The 17872-nt window shown below is 37.0% G+C and overlaps 1 protein-coding gene across 2 annotated transcripts in view; it reads right to left on the bottom strand.

Annotated features, from left to right (window-relative positions):
- The window catches only part of RALGAPA1 (Ral GTPase activating protein catalytic alpha subunit 1), a 240762-nt gene that overhangs the window by 132873 nt on the left and 90017 nt on the right, over nt 1–17872 (bottom strand). The window contains exons 17-21 of one of the 2 annotated variants that reach the window (XM_024195992.3): nt 12911–13078; nt 9472–9596; nt 5940–6156; nt 3986–4162; nt 778–930 (exon numbers count right to left, since the gene is read on the bottom strand). In XM_024195992.3, the coding sequence (XP_024051760.2) occupies nt 778–930; nt 3986–4162; nt 5940–6156; nt 9472–9596; nt 12911–13078 (840 nt within the window). Of the gene's footprint in view, nt 1–777; nt 931–3985; nt 4163–5939; nt 6157–9471; nt 9597–11542; nt 13079–17872 lie in introns of both variants that reach the window. The other variant, XM_026651454.2, reaches the window with a different exon arrangement.

A 17872-nucleotide genomic window follows, 5' to 3' on the forward strand; every position in this document is an offset into this window, starting at 1 on the left:
ATATATATATATATATATATAGATATAGATATATATATATATATATATATCTCTCTGTCTGTCAGTGAGTTGTGGAGGAGGGTCTGGAATTTGGGTCAGTGGTTCATATAGGATATGTGGGAGGAAAATGCAGCTATGTACAATAGGGTAGATATTCTCTATATACCTTTACTGCATTTACAACATAGTGGTTAAGGGTTTGTTGTGCATGAAGTTTGGCAGTTAGGTATAGTTGATTCATATAGGGTCAGCAAAAAAAGTTACCTTTCCATAAACAACTATCAATTTCTTGACTTACAAACATTTCAACAAAGCAAGTGTGCCACACAATTAAATGGGTACCATTTAGCCTCAACTAAGAGTTTGTATAAATCAGAAGAGAAAAACAAAAGATATTCTAAAATTACATTACAGCATCATATAAATGTAATGATGCTTCATTACTTATGTATTAGTGATGATGCAGTTCTGGACAATACTGCACATTACATTAAATTGTTGTGATTTTAAAACATAAAAAGAACAATTAAAAGGTTTTTTGGACTGATAATCCAAATAATCCACTGATAAGCACCTGCAGTGGTACACAAAAAACACAGGGCTTTCTGTAACTTTAAGGAAATTATTTTCATTCAAAAGTTTCAAAATCTGTCAATGTAAATTAATATAAAAGCCTTGTATGAGACTGTTCCATACTGAAGGAATACTAGCTATTAATTATATTGCATTGAAAAAGAAAGAAAGAACAATTTTAAAGTTTTCTATTCCAGATATTGCCTAGGTCATCTGGCGTCTGTAAAACTGAGTGGTGGAGCTTCTCATCCAGCTGCAGATCCTTCTGCTCAATATGATCTGCATTCAGAGTGGCAGGAGAAGGTGTCTGTGATCGGGATCCAAGAGCAGATTGGATTGGAGAAGCACTTTCAGAGCCTGTAAATGCAATTTTTTAAAAGTTACCTTAAAAATCTTTTCTATTTCTTTGAACTTCTGAAAAGTTTTCTAAACATAACATTAAAAAAACCCCTGAGCTCTTTTTATAATCAAATCTGGCCAAGAAAAGATATACACCACAAGCAGATGTCCATGTGAATAGTGCTGTGAAAGAAGTCATCAGTCAAGTGATAAATTGATACCAAAACGTGTTCATGGATTAATTGACAAATATCTACATTAAGTACAAATCGTTTTAGAGTATTTATTTTCTCTGACAATATTTTCAGTGTTCTCAACCAAACAAGTTTCTTCCGACCTTCCTTCACCAAGATCCCAATTCAGTAAAAGCATTTAGGCATGTGTTTAAGTCCCACTGAAGTGAATATTTTTCTGAATAGGTATAGATTTTACATATATGCTTAAGTCATATGACTTAATTGGTGTCTAAATCCCTGCATGTGAAAAATAGGGCCAGAGAAAATACAAAGAACAAGCAAACTGTAGCTAAATGAACATTCTTATTCCTTCAACTACCAAGGGAAGTAAAATTCAGTGCTGGGGAGCAATGCTGCAAAGACATCTCCTGATGTTTTATTATTTCTTGGTATCCTTGTCAGGTCTCCACTACCGACAGGCCTGGGAAAGGAGAGCAGGTGTCTGATATGTTTCTGTTCTCCAGTTCTGCTTCTCTTGCCTCATAGTTCACCTTGCCTCTGAGTCAGGAGCTGGCTGGAGATCCGCATAAGCAGCCGAGCTCAGGCAGCTTAGTTAAGTAGCAGAGAACATGGGAGATATGTGATTTAACCACTGGCTTACCTAAGCATAAATAAACTTGTTACAATGAAAAGGTTGAAACGTCTGATTTTTAAAATTTAGACAAATGTAGCCTATATCGGAGATGTCATGATAAACATGTATGTATGTGAAGTTCCAAAAGCAACTAATTTAGCTACAAGAACAAAACAAAAATAAAAAAAAGGTAAGGCTAAACAATGATTTTTAATTAATTGTTCTCTCTTTAAAAGTTAGATTTATAATATCCAGAAAGCATTAAAGTAAATTCAATTGTTGTCTGAACAGTAATTATGGTAAATAAGGAAACTAAATTAAATTGCTCAACTGTGAAATACAGGGATTCCTGCTTCAAGTGAAAAACTCAACACAACCTTAAATATGGAATTGTAATTAATGCCCTTATAATAAAAAGATAGTACCAGTTCACGAAAGCGGACACCAAATAAAAAAATCTGAAAACCACCACCAATATATCCTGGGGAAGTACTTTTCCCCCTTTCAGCACTGCTCTGCAACACAGCATACTGTTTCCCTCTGGTAGTTAAAAGGTAAAGGACTTTTATTAGCTACTGGTTGCTTGTTCTCCATCTTTTCCTCAGGCCTTATTTAAAATGCACATTTCAGGCTAATAAGTTCCAGGACTTCTCCGAAAGGACATTATTTACTCCTTTCCACACAGAAGCAGAAAATACTTATTTTAGGGTGAGGGAGGCATGGGGAAGAGAGTACATCAAGTACGGTCTTTAAAACCTCTTAAAATAAAGTTTATTTTATTTCTTCTCCTGTTTTCTGCTCTCTCCACATAGAAAGATATAGTGACCAAAACAATTCTGTACAGGAGTTGGAAAGGAAAGGGCAGACTAATTATGCAGAATTTGATAAGCCATTGAGTTCTTTTGAGAAAACTAAAGGATACTCCATCACAGTTGCCTCTAATTCTTACAAAGCGTACTGCAGAATCACTTTGCTCTAATGCTACTGAAAGAACAGTGATTGACAAACTCATTCATTTCCTGTTAATACTCCAGCAAGAAAATTTCCCACTAAGAAACTGGAAAGCAGAGCTAAAAAATTAACAAAAATAAATATCTTTGCCAAACAAAAATTGCCTATCCCTGAAATGTTGGCTCAACAAACAATATCCAAAATGTCAACAATTTGAAGGAAACTAGGGCAGTAAGATTAATCCTCTTAATTCTTTCTTTGGCATGGAAGTGTTAAGACAGCAAGAGTACAACTGAACAAAGCTACTACAGTTTATAAATATGGAGGGGACTAAAAAAAATGTCTAAGGGAAGCTAGTACCATGCTTCTCTGAGTATAAAGACAGCTTCAGGAAAGGAACAGAGTATTTCTATGGCTCATCTGCCAAAAGTAGAGATGTCTTCAGTATGTCTCAAAATGCAGGAGTTTGATTTGTTATAGACACCCACAGCCCAGGGTACAGATGTTCTGTCGCAAAGATGAAACTTCAAAGTAGCAAGCATGTTTGATCCTTGGCTTGCAACTCGCACAGCATTATACAAAACAGCTAGAGAACAAGGGATGTGAAACTGGCTATGGAATCCATAAATCCTGGCCCTAGTAAACTCAGACACTTCCTCAGGATGCTCCTTGGAGAAGATTCTTTCCACGATCTAGTTCTCAAGAGGTTGATTTTTACCACGTTAAAAAGGGTGGGGAGAAGAGAAAAACCTAATAACTCAACATTTAAGTGAACATGGACTGTATGCAGCACATTTGTTGATGTTTTACATATCAAAAGCATCAAGCTCCATAACAGACCACCCTGAGAGAACATAAGAGGTAGGAGTGTCTCAGGCATCCCATGATGTAGCTGTAAGTTGATCTGAAAAAGTACTGTATACCAGAGTACTTTAAAGAGTTATTTATATAAAAAAAATTAGTTGTTTTTCTAGTAACGATAAAAATAGTTGGTAACACTTCATCAATGAGATACAGTATATTATGTGCTCACAGTTTTCCACATGATAAATCTGTCAGTTTTTCCAGAAAAGACTAAACATATACTTAGCACTATGTCAATATCTGCTGATCATGTAAGTCAACAGGAAGTTTTTCCTAGTCAGGTTATTTCACTCAGTTTTCATAAGGATTTCAATTAACACAATACCTGAATTCCAAATATCACTGTACACAGAAAATATATTAAATTGCAAAGTTGCTACCTGTATTCTTCAGCATGAATGGGAAAATATTTGAAATTAAAATCTATTTATTTTTACAACTACTTTACCAGTAATAGTTGCAGCTTCAGCAGACAATGGTTGCTGGTTAAGACTGCTTGTTTCAGAATCAATGTGGAGTGTAGTTAGACTAGTCACTTCCTGTTCCTCGGCACTCTGCTGATGTCCTGAAATTGCATCCATCTCAGTGGAAGCTGGTGTCCCAGCATCAGTGCCAAAACTGAAATCTACAGTAAGGAAAGACCTACGTGGTTAATTATACCATTGTTGATGAACACGAACTTAAAGAACATTGCCAACCAAAGACACTTCCAAAATGGTCCGTGTAAAAATGTATACACCCCTTTATGTTAACAATAAACAGCTCAAGCAAATTACTCCAAAACCAACATTTAAGTAGGAAACCATTTACTATTTCAAATGCTTCTCCAGGTTCAGTCACAAAACTGAGTTATGCAAAACACACTGCTATTGCATATTCTGCATTCTAATTAGTTGGCAAGGTCAAATATTTTTACTTCATTCTCATCATTTAGGTATAATATAATGCACAAATTATGGAATCTGCTCTCAACACTGAGGGCTTGTCTACATGGAGACAGTGTGCAGCAAACCAAGGTGTGAATATATGCCACACCAGTTTGCCAAGTGCTAACTGGCCATGTGGATTCTGCTACTGTGTACTACAAGTTCCACAGTGCACTCTGAAGCACGACAGAAATTTTAGGGCATCACAGAATGGTCTAAACAGCATGCTAGTGCGATGTAGATTTACATCCTAGCTTGCCGAGCACTAAGTCTCCATGTAAACAAGCCCTAGGGTGCCTAAAAGAAAACATTTAAGTATCAACTTTAATTGAGAATATTATGGCAAATGACAGTTTTCTGCAAATAGGATATAAAACAATCAATTTAGTACTGAGTTTTAGATTTAACAGCTTTGAGATTATAACACTAAAGACAAAATTTCATGCTCAAATCAGTTTAGCCAACATAGCTTTTGTCGCTCTGCTATAGTTATGGCTATATAGTAAGATTCCAGGATTGTCATTCCACGTGTCGCTCTGAAGCCTACAATATCTGTTGAGTCAGTGTAAAGTGATGGAAACAGCTACAAGCATGGTTGAGGTCTCTTTTTGTTTAGAGCATCACCAGGTTCAATCATTACTGAGATTCACAGTCTCTTTTTGTAATTTTTAGTTCTCACCCCTTTTTTTGGCTTTTTTACACTTTACAAATTACACCAGTAAGAAAGCACAGGTTTTATCTGGTAGTTATTTAACTTCTAAAGTAAATAATTCCTACACTTTATATAGATTTTCCAAAGAAAACCCATCACTTCTCGGTTGTACAAGGTGTGTCCTCAGTGAGGCTTGTAGCCTCTTCACATTAACAAGAATGGGAGTGGCATGAATAAAAAAATTCAAAGAAAAATGGTTTAATAAATTAGCTGTCTCTTATCAGGTAGTATTTTGCTTCACTATTCCACTGCATGCATCCGATGAAGTGGGTTTAGCCCACGAAAGCTTATGTCCAAATCAATTTGTTAGTCTCTAAGGTGCCACAAGTACTCCTCGTTCTTATTCCTAACTACATAGTCAAAAAGATTGTATACTAAGAAAGGTTTTTACTTTTTTATATTTAAACTGATGTTTCAAGGAAGTAAAAAAGACTTCCAAAATGAATGCATGAAGACATTCCTCAGTGTAGGGACCATATCTTCCGAGGTATGTTGTGTGGTGTGGTTGTTCAACACATTACACAGTAAGGCCCCATTTCTGCTTTGGGCTCTACTACAATACAAATAGCGAATAAAGCTATTTTAATAAGAATTACTGCATCTTTCAAGAACTATATTACTTCACTAACTAAACTATTGATAACATCAAGGGGATGTTCATATGAAATCCTGTTCATGAGACAGCTGTATACAACCTATTTAAAAATGGAAATTAATATGCATAGATAAAAATAACGTTACTACTTTTGGAAAAATATACTTGCTTTCAAATTTGTGGCCATCATACTGGAAAGCACTGAATGAGTCAGAATGGCTATCTGAACTGATCAGGTCACTGCTTCCTGCACTGGCAGGAGACGTCCATTCAGAAGGCACACCTGGATCATCTATAGGGCGCATTTGGCTCTGCTTGTTCAATATATCAGGAAGGTCTTTTGGAACTTCCAGGCTGCCAGGACTGCTTCCTCTTCTTGTTACATTCTAAAAATTGAAGAATTATAAAGTATTTTACAATCTAATAGTTTCCTTATTCACAGCAAGCAGTTATCACACATTTACAAATGTCAATATTCAGGGAAATAGTTCACAAATAACCAAATTCAAAATGTCCAGATATTATGATGTATATAGATATTTTTTAAAAGTATATTTTTTTGTAAAATGCACTTAGTTTATTGAAAGGATACAAGTTACAATGTTTTAATTAGAAATTACCTCCTTTATTAAAATAATTAAAAAATAATTGAACCCATTCTTCCAGTATTTAAAGCTGTATCAAAAAAATGCTCAGTGCAGAGAATTCTAGGGCCTACATTTTGTGAACTTTTCATGTGCCTACGTTGTGTGTGCAAAAAACCCAATGAACCAGTAATAAATGTGGATCTTGCACGTGCATATAACATTGTGCACACAAATCCCTTACTCACACCTGTGCATTGGGCTTTTTGCGCATCAAAAATAGGGAACAAACAAATGTGCATGCACTTCAAAAGAGTGGGAATGAGGCCAATATGTGAAACATATTTGCTAAAACTAGAGAGATGCAGAGAATATGGGGAGAGAATATTTTGAAAATTATCTCCAAAATACTAAACAAATTTTTCAACCTTAGCTTTCATTAAGTATTTGTGAGAAAAAACTCCATAAAACAATCTTGACAAATTTTGACTTGCAGCCTACAAAACTGAAAGCAGAATCTCGATATGCACCAAGAGTCAAATGCTATGTATATCTTAATTCCCTAGACACTAAACATAATACTCAATATTCACTTGAATACCTTTTCAATGTATTGTGACGATGGAACCTACAGATCCTTTCTTACCCAGCAAAGACTGAAGTGTTTGAAACCTTGTGTGTGTGTTCCTGGACTCTCACAATTGCCCCTTTAACAAGTTTGGACTATTTGGGTGAGGATGGAGAACTCAAAAAATCTGGAAAAGCTTTTTTATGAAACATCCTGAACTTTTCTATGAACTAAAAGTTAAGAGACTAAAGGTAACAGGTGAGAGGGTTTTTTTTTTGGTTTTTTTAAACACTAGACCTGATCTGTTCTTTCCTTTGTCCTTTCCCTATTATCTAATCTTAATTACAGGTTTCACCAGGTTGGTGTAGTTTTCATGACATAAGTTTGATGTTTCTAGGATCTTCAACTACCTGAAGGGTGGTTCCAAAGGGGATGGAGCTAGGCTGTTCTCAGAGGTGGAAGATGACAGAACAAGGAGCAATGGTCTCAAGTTGCAGTGGAGGAGGTCAAGGTTGGATATTAGGAAAAAACTATTTCACTAGGAGGGTGGTGAAGCACTGGAATGGGTTACCTAGGGAGGTGGTGGAATCCCCTTCCTTAGAGGTTTTTAATGCCCAGCTGGACAAAGCCCTCGCTGGAATGATTTAGCTGAGGTTGGTCCTGCTTTGAGCAGGGGGTTGGTCTAGATGACCTCCTGAGGTCTCTTCCAACCCTAATATTCTATGAGTCTATGGATCTAACAACTTAGCACTTGTTGGGCTAACAATTTGGACCTTGCCTGACATTCCCTTTACAAATCTGCCATAAGATCAAGGGAGAATTCCATCCAGCAACTTGGTCTCAATTCCTCATTCCAGCTGACCTCAGCAGGGACCACAACTTTCTATAACACTGAGGTAAGAGCCATGTTTCCTGCCTGAACTGATAACAGGCACAGTCAACATGTCTGACCACCTACTTCTAAAAGCAAGTTCTTCCCTTTTCCTTACTCATCTGCCCTTTGTGTCTATTTCTGTTTTGTTGGGAATAAACTGATTTACCAAAACCATAGAATGAGTTTATGACTTTGATATAATTCAGTTAACATTTTCCATTTTATAGTAAGGGTTAATTTGATTTTATGAGTAGAAGGTTATTCATTCCTTAGTAACAACACATGATGTTCAACTTTGAGTCATATAGAGAAAGAACCAGATCTTTTCTAAGAACGAGGAGCATAAGTAACATCTGAGTCAAATGATTTTGAATGGTGTAATTAAAAAAAAATACATCTTTAAATACACACAGAGATTGGCCAAAAATTCAGTGGTTTTGGAATTGAATAATGGAACATGGCAACAAGATAAAGGATTGGCAATTTGTTCTATACATGCTGTAGGCTGTATTGGGACTATGCAATATATTGTGCACCAACAGTTCAAATCTGATAAACATGGGATGTACCTTTGAAGGAGAAAAAACCAGCATTTGAACAGACATTTAAGGCAAATCACTTGCCACTTATCTATCATTCATCAGATATGAAGATAAATCAATCCAAACTAACTACATGGAAATTGTTCCTTCTTTACCCCATGCTATTAAGGAGCCCAACTACTCTTTGAAAACTTTATATGTAAGCAAACCTTAGAACGGCATTGGATACATCCACAACCTACTGAAAAGGAATTTGCTAGCCACACAAAATTGGAGTGATCATTAAGTTTGAAATAAATTTAAATTGCTTCCCATTCAGTCTCTTCATTGACAGAAAAACTTGCAATAAAATAGTAATTTTATATTTTTCCTTTCCCATCGCTGCCAATTAACAAAACATTTATCTTCTCCAATCAGTTGCCTCTTTTCATAATCATTCAGTGATAACTCAATCCAATGCTTGTAATACAGAACTGCTTACATGATTATGAATGAGGACATCTCAAACATGGCATTACTAATCAAATATGGCAAGAGTGAAAAAGTCAGGCTCTAGAGCAGAAAGCTATTGATACAAAAATATCTTGATAAACAGAAGTGAAAAGAAAAGAAGTGAAGGCAAACTATACACCATTAAAAAATATTTAGTTTTCTAGATTGTGTCAGTGAATACACCTTCACAGAACAATATACAATACCACACTGTGTATGTTAATACACACATTCAGGCTTTGATCATGCAAACACTTATGCATACAAGTAACTATGCTCAGGATTAGTGCCATTCAACCCAAAGAGACGATGCAACAGAATACTAACTTGCATGAAGTGACATTGTTTGCAGGATCAATAATGAAGAATTTTAGCATAAAATGGTGTGTAAATATTATGTCACTGCCCATTAGATTGTAAATCCTGTTTTCTAAGTCATGGTGTGTGACATAATATACACGCAACATGACTTAAAAAAAAAAACAGGATTTACAATCTAATGGGCAGTAATTTTCAAATAATATATTTCTGTTTCTTAAAATCCAGAATAAAATATTTCTGTAACTAGATCAATAAATAAATATATAAATGTATTTGCATATTGTTTTTAAAAAAAAAAAAAAAAAATCATAAAAGCTTACCAATGCACTACCACTGCGGAGTCTCTCAGCTATAAACTCATCCATGAGGTCAGGAACATTTGTATTGCTACTGCCAATATCGCTAGCAAGAGGGTGCAGCTTTTGACTCATGTCCTCTCTATTGACTAAAAGCAAATGAATGACTACATATAGTAAGGGATACTTTTAAAAATACATTTTAAAAAACAGAAGTCAAATCAAGAAACCTAGGTCAGTAAAAAAAATTTACTTCCCAAACATGCATTTAAGAGTTTTCTCCTCTTGAATAGATTCAGTTTTAAGAATTAGTAAATCTCCTTTTTCCTCCCCACTAAGCAGGTGTTAGTCAATTTCCAGTATAACCTTAAAGAGCAAGAAAGCTTACAGATAAGCACTACTCAAAGTTGTTAATGCTTGCTTTAAGGATACAGCATACATCCCTCCTCCCTTCCTCCACATCACAAAAAAAAATACAACTCCTAAGAATTTTTATTATTTCTAATGAGGAACAATGCTGGAGAAGAAAGTACACTAGATAAAGAAATATGATAAATGTCAATGTAGTACTGTATACAGTTAGTATACTTGCAAATAAAATCTTATGGAATAAAAATAATATATGGTGCAACATGGAATACAAACTCAAAAAACTCTTTAAAATGGTCAGTGATTTATGAACAACTAATTAATTTCTATCTTTTTTAGTTTCCACATTTTATAGAATTACATTGCCTTAATTATACTATGAATGTTACATCTAATTATAGCATTTTAGCCTTTAAGGTTGCAATTTGTTCAAATTCATATTCTTAGATAAAAATTATCGCTCAGGAGACTACAGTGAAAATAATATGAATTTAACATAAGACCTTAATATCAAAATTTCAAATAAAATGATATTTTGAAATAATTTGTGTCTCAATACTTTTGCAAATGTAAACTGTTTATCTTGGAGAAACTACATAAAATATGTTAAAACAAATGATATAGAAAGAATCTTTTTTCTGAGACACTATGATACTAGTACCACTGCCCAGATTGTTATTGTGCTATGCCTACAAAGACTGCCCTCAGGTGGCATTAACATCTCAATGCAGGATGCATGACAGAACATTCTGTTAATCATGCTAGCATAACAGTGTAAAAAGGAAAACCTACCTTACTGCTGAAAGTTAATTTATTGTTCATTTAAGGTTATTTAAAATGTGAACTAAGATGATGAATATTAGAACAATAGCCTTGTTCTGTTTGATCAGTCCACAGAGGTCCCATATTTAGCTGAAGAAGGACTACCATGAGACCTTTATGCACATCCATGATCCAAAGAAAAAGAAAGCAATGATAGAGATTGCCAAGGTGTAACTGCATCCACTTCAGTAAATGCATACAGAAAGGCCAAAGCATGTTTTGAAATGGTTCAAACAAAAAATTACTAAAGCCACATTGGATTGTTCTAATGAAACCATCCAAATAAGAGGAAATTTCTCTGTTTTATTTAATGTTAAAAATATTCTGTATGTGTTACATAATTGATTAAAAGCCAAGTCTCAACTTCAAAGCCTAATTTTGGGAGAATTTTTTGTTTTGGAGGAGAGAAGGAGGAGGAGGAAGAAAACATACTAAATGAACTAGCAATTTTAGCCGATAGCCGAGTCTTTTTACCAGACAGACAAACAATAGGTACCAGGACTTACTATTCCACTTGAAATTAAAAAAAAAAAAAAAAAAATCTGAAAGCCATATAGTAGGCTGAATTTCAAAGCCCTCTAGTGTAGGCTATGATGCAGGGAGACTTGCATTTGATCCCTTGGTAGGTCATTTACTGTCTCTTCCTCTTCCCTAACTTGATGGTCTTCAGCAGCAAAGAGGTTCAACTAAGTATCTTTAAAAGGGAAATTAGTAATTTAAAGTATGTAAACATAACTTATGCTGGGGAAAATTTCAGCTGGCTAAAGGCGCATGCATAACCAAACAGGGAAAGCAGTGATCATCCCAAAGCCTTTTGATTGCTTATAAGAGCTTGCTTCAGTTGCATTAAGCCAAACTGGTGCTGCCTTTCTCCTTTTGCACTGTGCACACTGTTAGTGCTCACCTGCAGCTTTCCTTCCAAAATAGCCCATTACATGACTGTACAGATCCCTCAGTGGAGCCTCTGCTGGTATTCTGTTCTGCCTCTGTGGGGAAACATTTGCCTTCGGCTTCGAAAGAGCATGTACAACAGTTTTATAAACACCACCCAGGGAGCCCTGCTGTGGTCCTGACTCCTGACCTGATGACCTAGGTGCACTACGATTATGCAACTGATTAGCTGCAATACCTTCTTTCTGCAAAATGGGTGTTTGAGCTTCTGTGGATTCCTTAGTCTGTTTACTACTAACTGAAGCTGCATTGGCTGCATCTAGAGGTCTATATACTCCTGGTCTGACTAGCTCCAAGACAGCAGATGAGCTGGTGCTTGTGTTGCTACTACCGCTACCACTACTGAAGCCACTGAGTTTACGAAGTCTTGCCCTCCAGGGGGCCTCTTTGTTTTCTAAAGGGTTATAAAATTGAACAGACTCAGTAGATGGTCTAAAAGTAACATGAACACTATTTCGTTTCTTAGCAGTTATTTTCATGATTTTGGCCTTATGGGTTACTGTTTCAGATATACTCCTTTTAGTTGGTAAAAGTTTGCCTGTAGCGTGAGGCATTTCAGGGTTAAATGGTGCTTTAGGTAGAACTTTCTTTGCATGCATAACACGTGTGTAGGTTATTTTTTCATTAAACTGGGCACTTCTAGGCTTTTCAGCTAAAGCTACTTCCACAGCTACATCTACATCAACTTCAGTGGCTGTTTGTCTGTACAGGTATCTCTTCCTTTCTTTGTTATCAGGGCTACTTGACCCATGCTCAAATAAGCTTTCATTTTGTTTATCAATATTTAATTGTTTGGCTTTATCGATCGCTTGATTTCTTGTAAAACTGTCTAGCTGGGTAGGTGCAATATTACTTATAAAGCCACTTTCGTTTTGTTCTACATGTTCAGCTCTTTCGGCAACAGTGTTGCTACTTGCATATTTAACAGTCTGATCTCTATACTCTAATTCATCCAGTGGTGAACTATCATTTCTATTTTCTGTTGTATCGACTTCAGGAGGAGAAGCCTCAAATTTATCTATCTCATAGTGACTGCAAGGTTCTTCTTTTTCCTTAAGATATTCTCTCAGAGAGGAAAGAAGATCATCTTCACCTTCAAGGTCAACATACTGGCTTTGTTCAAAGGATGTATTTGCAAGATCTACTGGCCCTATCAAATGACAGAGATGGTCATAAATACTATCCCCAACTTCCAAGGAGGACTCTCTGCTATTCGTATCAGTAATATGACTTTCAGTGGATCTATATATTGAAGAGGTCTCAGTGGAACTCTGTAAGCTTGGCGCATGATGGGATGAACTGTCAATGACAGGAACTGCACCTTTGGCTCGTTCAACTGTGAATGGTTCCAGGATGTCAGATGTGCTGCTGCTTCTTGGCAGTGGCTGTTCCTCATTCAGTGCACCAAAAACTTCACTTGGCGTGTCCTCGCTCTGTGAAAAATGTCTGACTCGAGATGGACGTGGAAGAATTTGAGTATCATCAATGTCTGTAGAAAAAAAATTATAGGTAATGTGCACAAGGTAAGTCTATAAAGATTATTATTATTATCATCATCATTATTCACTGCTATATCCTAATGATATGCTTTAAAAAAAAACAGAAGAGTGCAGAGCCTTGTTTCTTAAGTACAAAGATATTTTATCCAATATTAAATGTTGTTAAAAAATACATACACAATATCCATACAGAATATGATATAAATGAGTTAGACCATCAGAACACAGCTTAAACGTTAACATGCATGGAAATGGACAGTGAGATCATGGAACATTTGGAAGTACAGTTAAAGCTAGAGCTGTGCCAATAAGTTAAATAATTCAATCAAAATTATTTTAACTAATGTTCAAAAGAGAAAAAAAGGTACTTGTAATATTATCTCAACAGCAGAACTCTCCATGGATTTAAACTCTTGAGAAATACATAATTCAAGAGGAGAACATGGCAGTTATCTGGAAAAATAAGAACGTTCAGTAGAAATGGGTGACACCTAATATTTATCAGTCTCTAGTAATTTATTTTTTAATCTAACACATAATGCATACATGAAGGCTTAAGTTTTAAAAAGAGAAGATGTGGAGGAGCTTGGGCCTTTGGGACACACATGTATAGATGAAGCACAAGTTAACTTAATTCTTTATTGTTAAAAGGATATTTTCCTCATATTTCTAGTCTTCAAGAATGCAAAACTAAAGGGATAACTGATACACAGATAACAGATATTACCACACTAACTGTTAAAAGATCCCATTTTGGGAAGCCAAAAAACCAGACCAGGACTGGGACCAGACCAAAAGACAACACAAATTAACTTCCCTCAAAAAAACAAAAAAACAACAAAAAACAAAACAAAAAGAAACCACCATACCTACTCCCCCTCTCCCCCAAACCACACACCAAAAACAAACAAACAAACAAAAACCACACCACCACCAAAGAGTTTTATTCAAGTAAATTTAGGTTTGGTAACTCTCACGAACTTTAAAGACCTAAGTCTGGTCTACACTGGGGGGTAATCGATCTAAGTTATGCAACTTCAGCTATGTGAGGCAAGTCAACAGCGGACGCTCTCCCGTCAACTCCGCAGTGCCTTTCACCGCAGTGGAGTATCAGAGCTCGTCGGTTGATTTATCGCGTCTAGACTAGATGTGATAAATCGATCCCTGCTGGATTGATTGCTGCTCATTGATCCAGCGGGTTATGTAGACAAGCCTCTAGAAACTGAAATTTTACATCCACAGAATAGTTAATACAGTTAACCAGTATGAAAGAAAAACCATAGTTATGGGTGAAAGGAGAAAGCACTCTATGCCCATTCAATTATTAGTTCTTGACCCCTCTGCTTAGGCTGCTAATACAAGTGAAAGTTAGTACTAATTGAAGTGCAGGGCTTCTGCAGGCCCAATATATATCCCCCAGCAAATGGACAGAGATCACACTAATCCATTTCACATAATCCATTGAATTGAGAAACTATAACTTCATCCCTCAAATTTCCTAAAATGCTAAAGGAAACACTAACATTACACAATGTATAGTACCAAATCAGTAATGTGGGATACAGAAAAATGGATAATAGCAAATGGCTGTTACAGATGCTCAAATAGTATCAGTTTCCTGATGGGAATTACAGCTATTCGAGGCAGTATTTTTAATGGAATGTGTAATAGAGTTTTATTATAAAAATATCTGCCATATTTTTGTTAGAATCACTCACTTCCTGGTTATGTTTTTTTAATTGCAGATTCTTTTTAAAAGCCAGAAACATTAACAACCATCAAGGTTACTTGATCATAAAAATGGAGGAATTATTAAGGTTAAATTAAGACAGTCTTATCTTCAGGACTGCAAAAATGTATTTAAAACCAGGATATATTCCACCCCAAAATTTAACGAGAGACACTCTGACATGTTACTGCAAGATTAACCATCGTATGTTAAAGAAAGTGGGCTGACGTCACTTTAAAATTTTCTGAATTACTAGTTCACAGTCACCTAAAACGATGACAGCAACATTTAATTAAGGCTGAACCTGAAGTTACCTTACAAACCTCCCGTTTAAGGAGCTTGTATGCAGAGCAATTTAACCTTTGAGCTGAAATTTCTTGTTTGTTATTCAACCAAAGGTGAATATTTTGGACAAGTTAGGTACACTTCCATATAGCCATTTCTGAGTTATATGAATGTATCCATTTGTGGGGTGAAGGTGGAAAAAGAAAGTAGATATTTTCATGCTAAAAGTAATTTTGGGGCGGGGGGAAGAGGGGAAGACAGTGTGGTTGTGATAAAAAAAATTTAAACAAATTTATCATGTGCTTAATACTTTGGGCCTGATCTAGAGCCCACTGACGTCAATGGGCATCTTCAATGACTTCAATGGATTTTGGATTAGGCAATTAATGAGGACAAGCAGGGGGCAGATTAGAAAAAGGTGGTATTGGTACTCATCCAAGCTCTGCTCTGTCCACAAAATAAGCTGCACCCACTTGAGTGACTAAAATGAGATTCCTCTCTCAGCAGAGTGCAGTTGTTCATAATATGATCACCCTACTTCTGTCTTCCCCACTTTGATTAGCAGTGCATTAGTTAATGATACTAAAAATATCAAAATTTTTAAGTACCTGAGTTAACACCTCACTGAGATGAAGCAATGGTCTCAAGTTGCAATGGGGGAGGTCTAGATTGGATATTAGGAAAAACTATTTCACTAAGAGGGTGGTGAAGCACTGGAATGGGTTACCTAGGGAGGTGGTAGAATCTCCATCCTTTGAGGTTTTTAAGGCCCAGCTTGCAAAGCCCTGGCTGGGATGATTTAGTTGGGGTTAGAATAATAGAATATCAGGGTTGGAAGGGACCTCAGGAGGTCATCTAGTCCAACCCCCTGCTCAAAGCAGGACCAATTCCCAACTAAATCATCCCAGCCAGGGCTTTGTCAAGCCTGACCTTAAAAACCTCTAAGGAAGGAGATTCCACCACCTCCCTAGGTAACCCATTCCAGTGCTTCACCACCCGCCTAGTGAAAAAGTTTTTCCTAATATCCAACCTAAACCTCCCCCACTGCAACTTGAGACCATTACTCCTTGTTCTGTCATCTGGTACCACTGAGAACAGTCTAGATCCATCCTCTTTGGAACCCCCTTTCAGGTAGTTGAAAGCAGCTATCAAATCCCCCCTCATTCTTTTCTTCTGCAAACTAAACAATCCCAGTTCCCTCAGCCTCTCCTCATAAGTCATGTGTTCCAGCCCCCTGATCATTTTTGTTGCCCTTCACTGGATTCTTTCCAATTTTTCCACATCTTTCTTGTAGTGTGGGGTCCAAAACTGGACACAGTACTCCAGATGAGGCCTCACCAACGTTGAATAGAGGGGAATGATCACGTCCCTCAATCTGCTGGCAATGCCCCTACTTATACAGCCCAAAATGCCGTTAGCCTTCTTGACAACAAGGGCACACTGTTGATTCATACCCAGCTTCTCGTCCACTGTAACCCGTAGGTCCTTTTCTGCAGAACTGCTGCCTAGCTACTCGGCCCCTAGTCTGTAGCAGTGCATTTGATTCTTCCGTCCTAAGTGCAGGACTCTGCACTTGTCCTTGTTGAACCTCATCAGGTTTCTTTTTTCTTTCCAATCCTCTAATTTGTCTAGGTCCCTCTGTATCCTATCCCTACCCTCCAGCGTATCTACCACTCCTCCCAGTTTAGTGTCATCTGCAAACTTGCTGAGGGTGCAGTCCACGCCATCCTCCAGATCATTAATGAAGATATTGAACAAAACCGGCCCCAGGACCGACCCTTGGGGCACTCTGCTTGATACCGTCTGCCAGCTAGACATGGAGCCATTGATCACTATCCATTGAGCAGGGTTGGTCCTGTTTTGAGCAGGGGGTTGGACTAGATGACATCCTGAGGTCTCTTCCAACCCTAATCTTCTATGATTCTTTGTTCAGAAATACAACATTATGGTATCCTCAGCAACTGTAATTCATCCTTGTTGCACACTGGCATAAATTCAATTTTGGACACTATTTATTCGGGGAGTGGGGGGAGCGTGCACACGTTTCTTATTAATTGCACTGCAGAAACACCTAGTTGGGCTTTGAATCAAGTGGTGTAAAAAACATATGCAAAAATACACTTTAACCCTTCAGGATTGACCCATTCCTAAGATTCTGGGAGGGGGTTGTTGCAGGACAGGGAGAGTCTGTAGTTAGGCAAAGGAAGGAAAGGCTGCAACTCAGGGCTCTTAGATGCGCCAATCCAACCCAATCACATCTCTCCTTCCTCTGACCTCCTTATCCCCATCTGCTGGGCCCACCCATTCCTTCATGCGGAGAGACAGGACAAGCAGACAACTTCATAGCAGCTGGTGGGGAGCATGACGGAATAGGCACATAGCCAAGAAGTGGATCCATGCTCTGAGATCAAATGGCAAAGAGCAGGAGATTCTCCACATAATTTATGGGGAGGGGTCCTGCTTCAATATCTGCAGAAGGGTCACAGAAATCAGGGAAGGCTTGTTCAGAGGATGGAGAGAATGAAGCAGATTTTTTGGCTCTCATCTATCATCTTAGAGCTCTTAAAGACAAATATTTTCATTCTGAAGGTTTCTAGGATTGACAGTATGATATGTAAGAAAATATAAAACATTTGCAGAGGTATGGTTGAATTATGGGACATTATAAAAAATAGATTTGTCTACGTTTCAATGCTCAGTCATAATACTGTTTCATCAGAGTTTTGCACTCAACTTGGAGGAAAGGTGTAAAGGCTCAATATTAAGTATC

The sequence above is a fragment of the Terrapene carolina genome, unplaced genomic scaffold (assembly GCF_002925995.2).
Source record: "Terrapene carolina triunguis isolate 2854851 unplaced genomic scaffold, T_m_triunguis-2.0 Scaffold96, whole genome shotgun sequence".
NCBI classification, from domain to species: domain Eukaryota; kingdom Metazoa; phylum Chordata; order Testudines; family Emydidae; genus Terrapene; species Terrapene triunguis.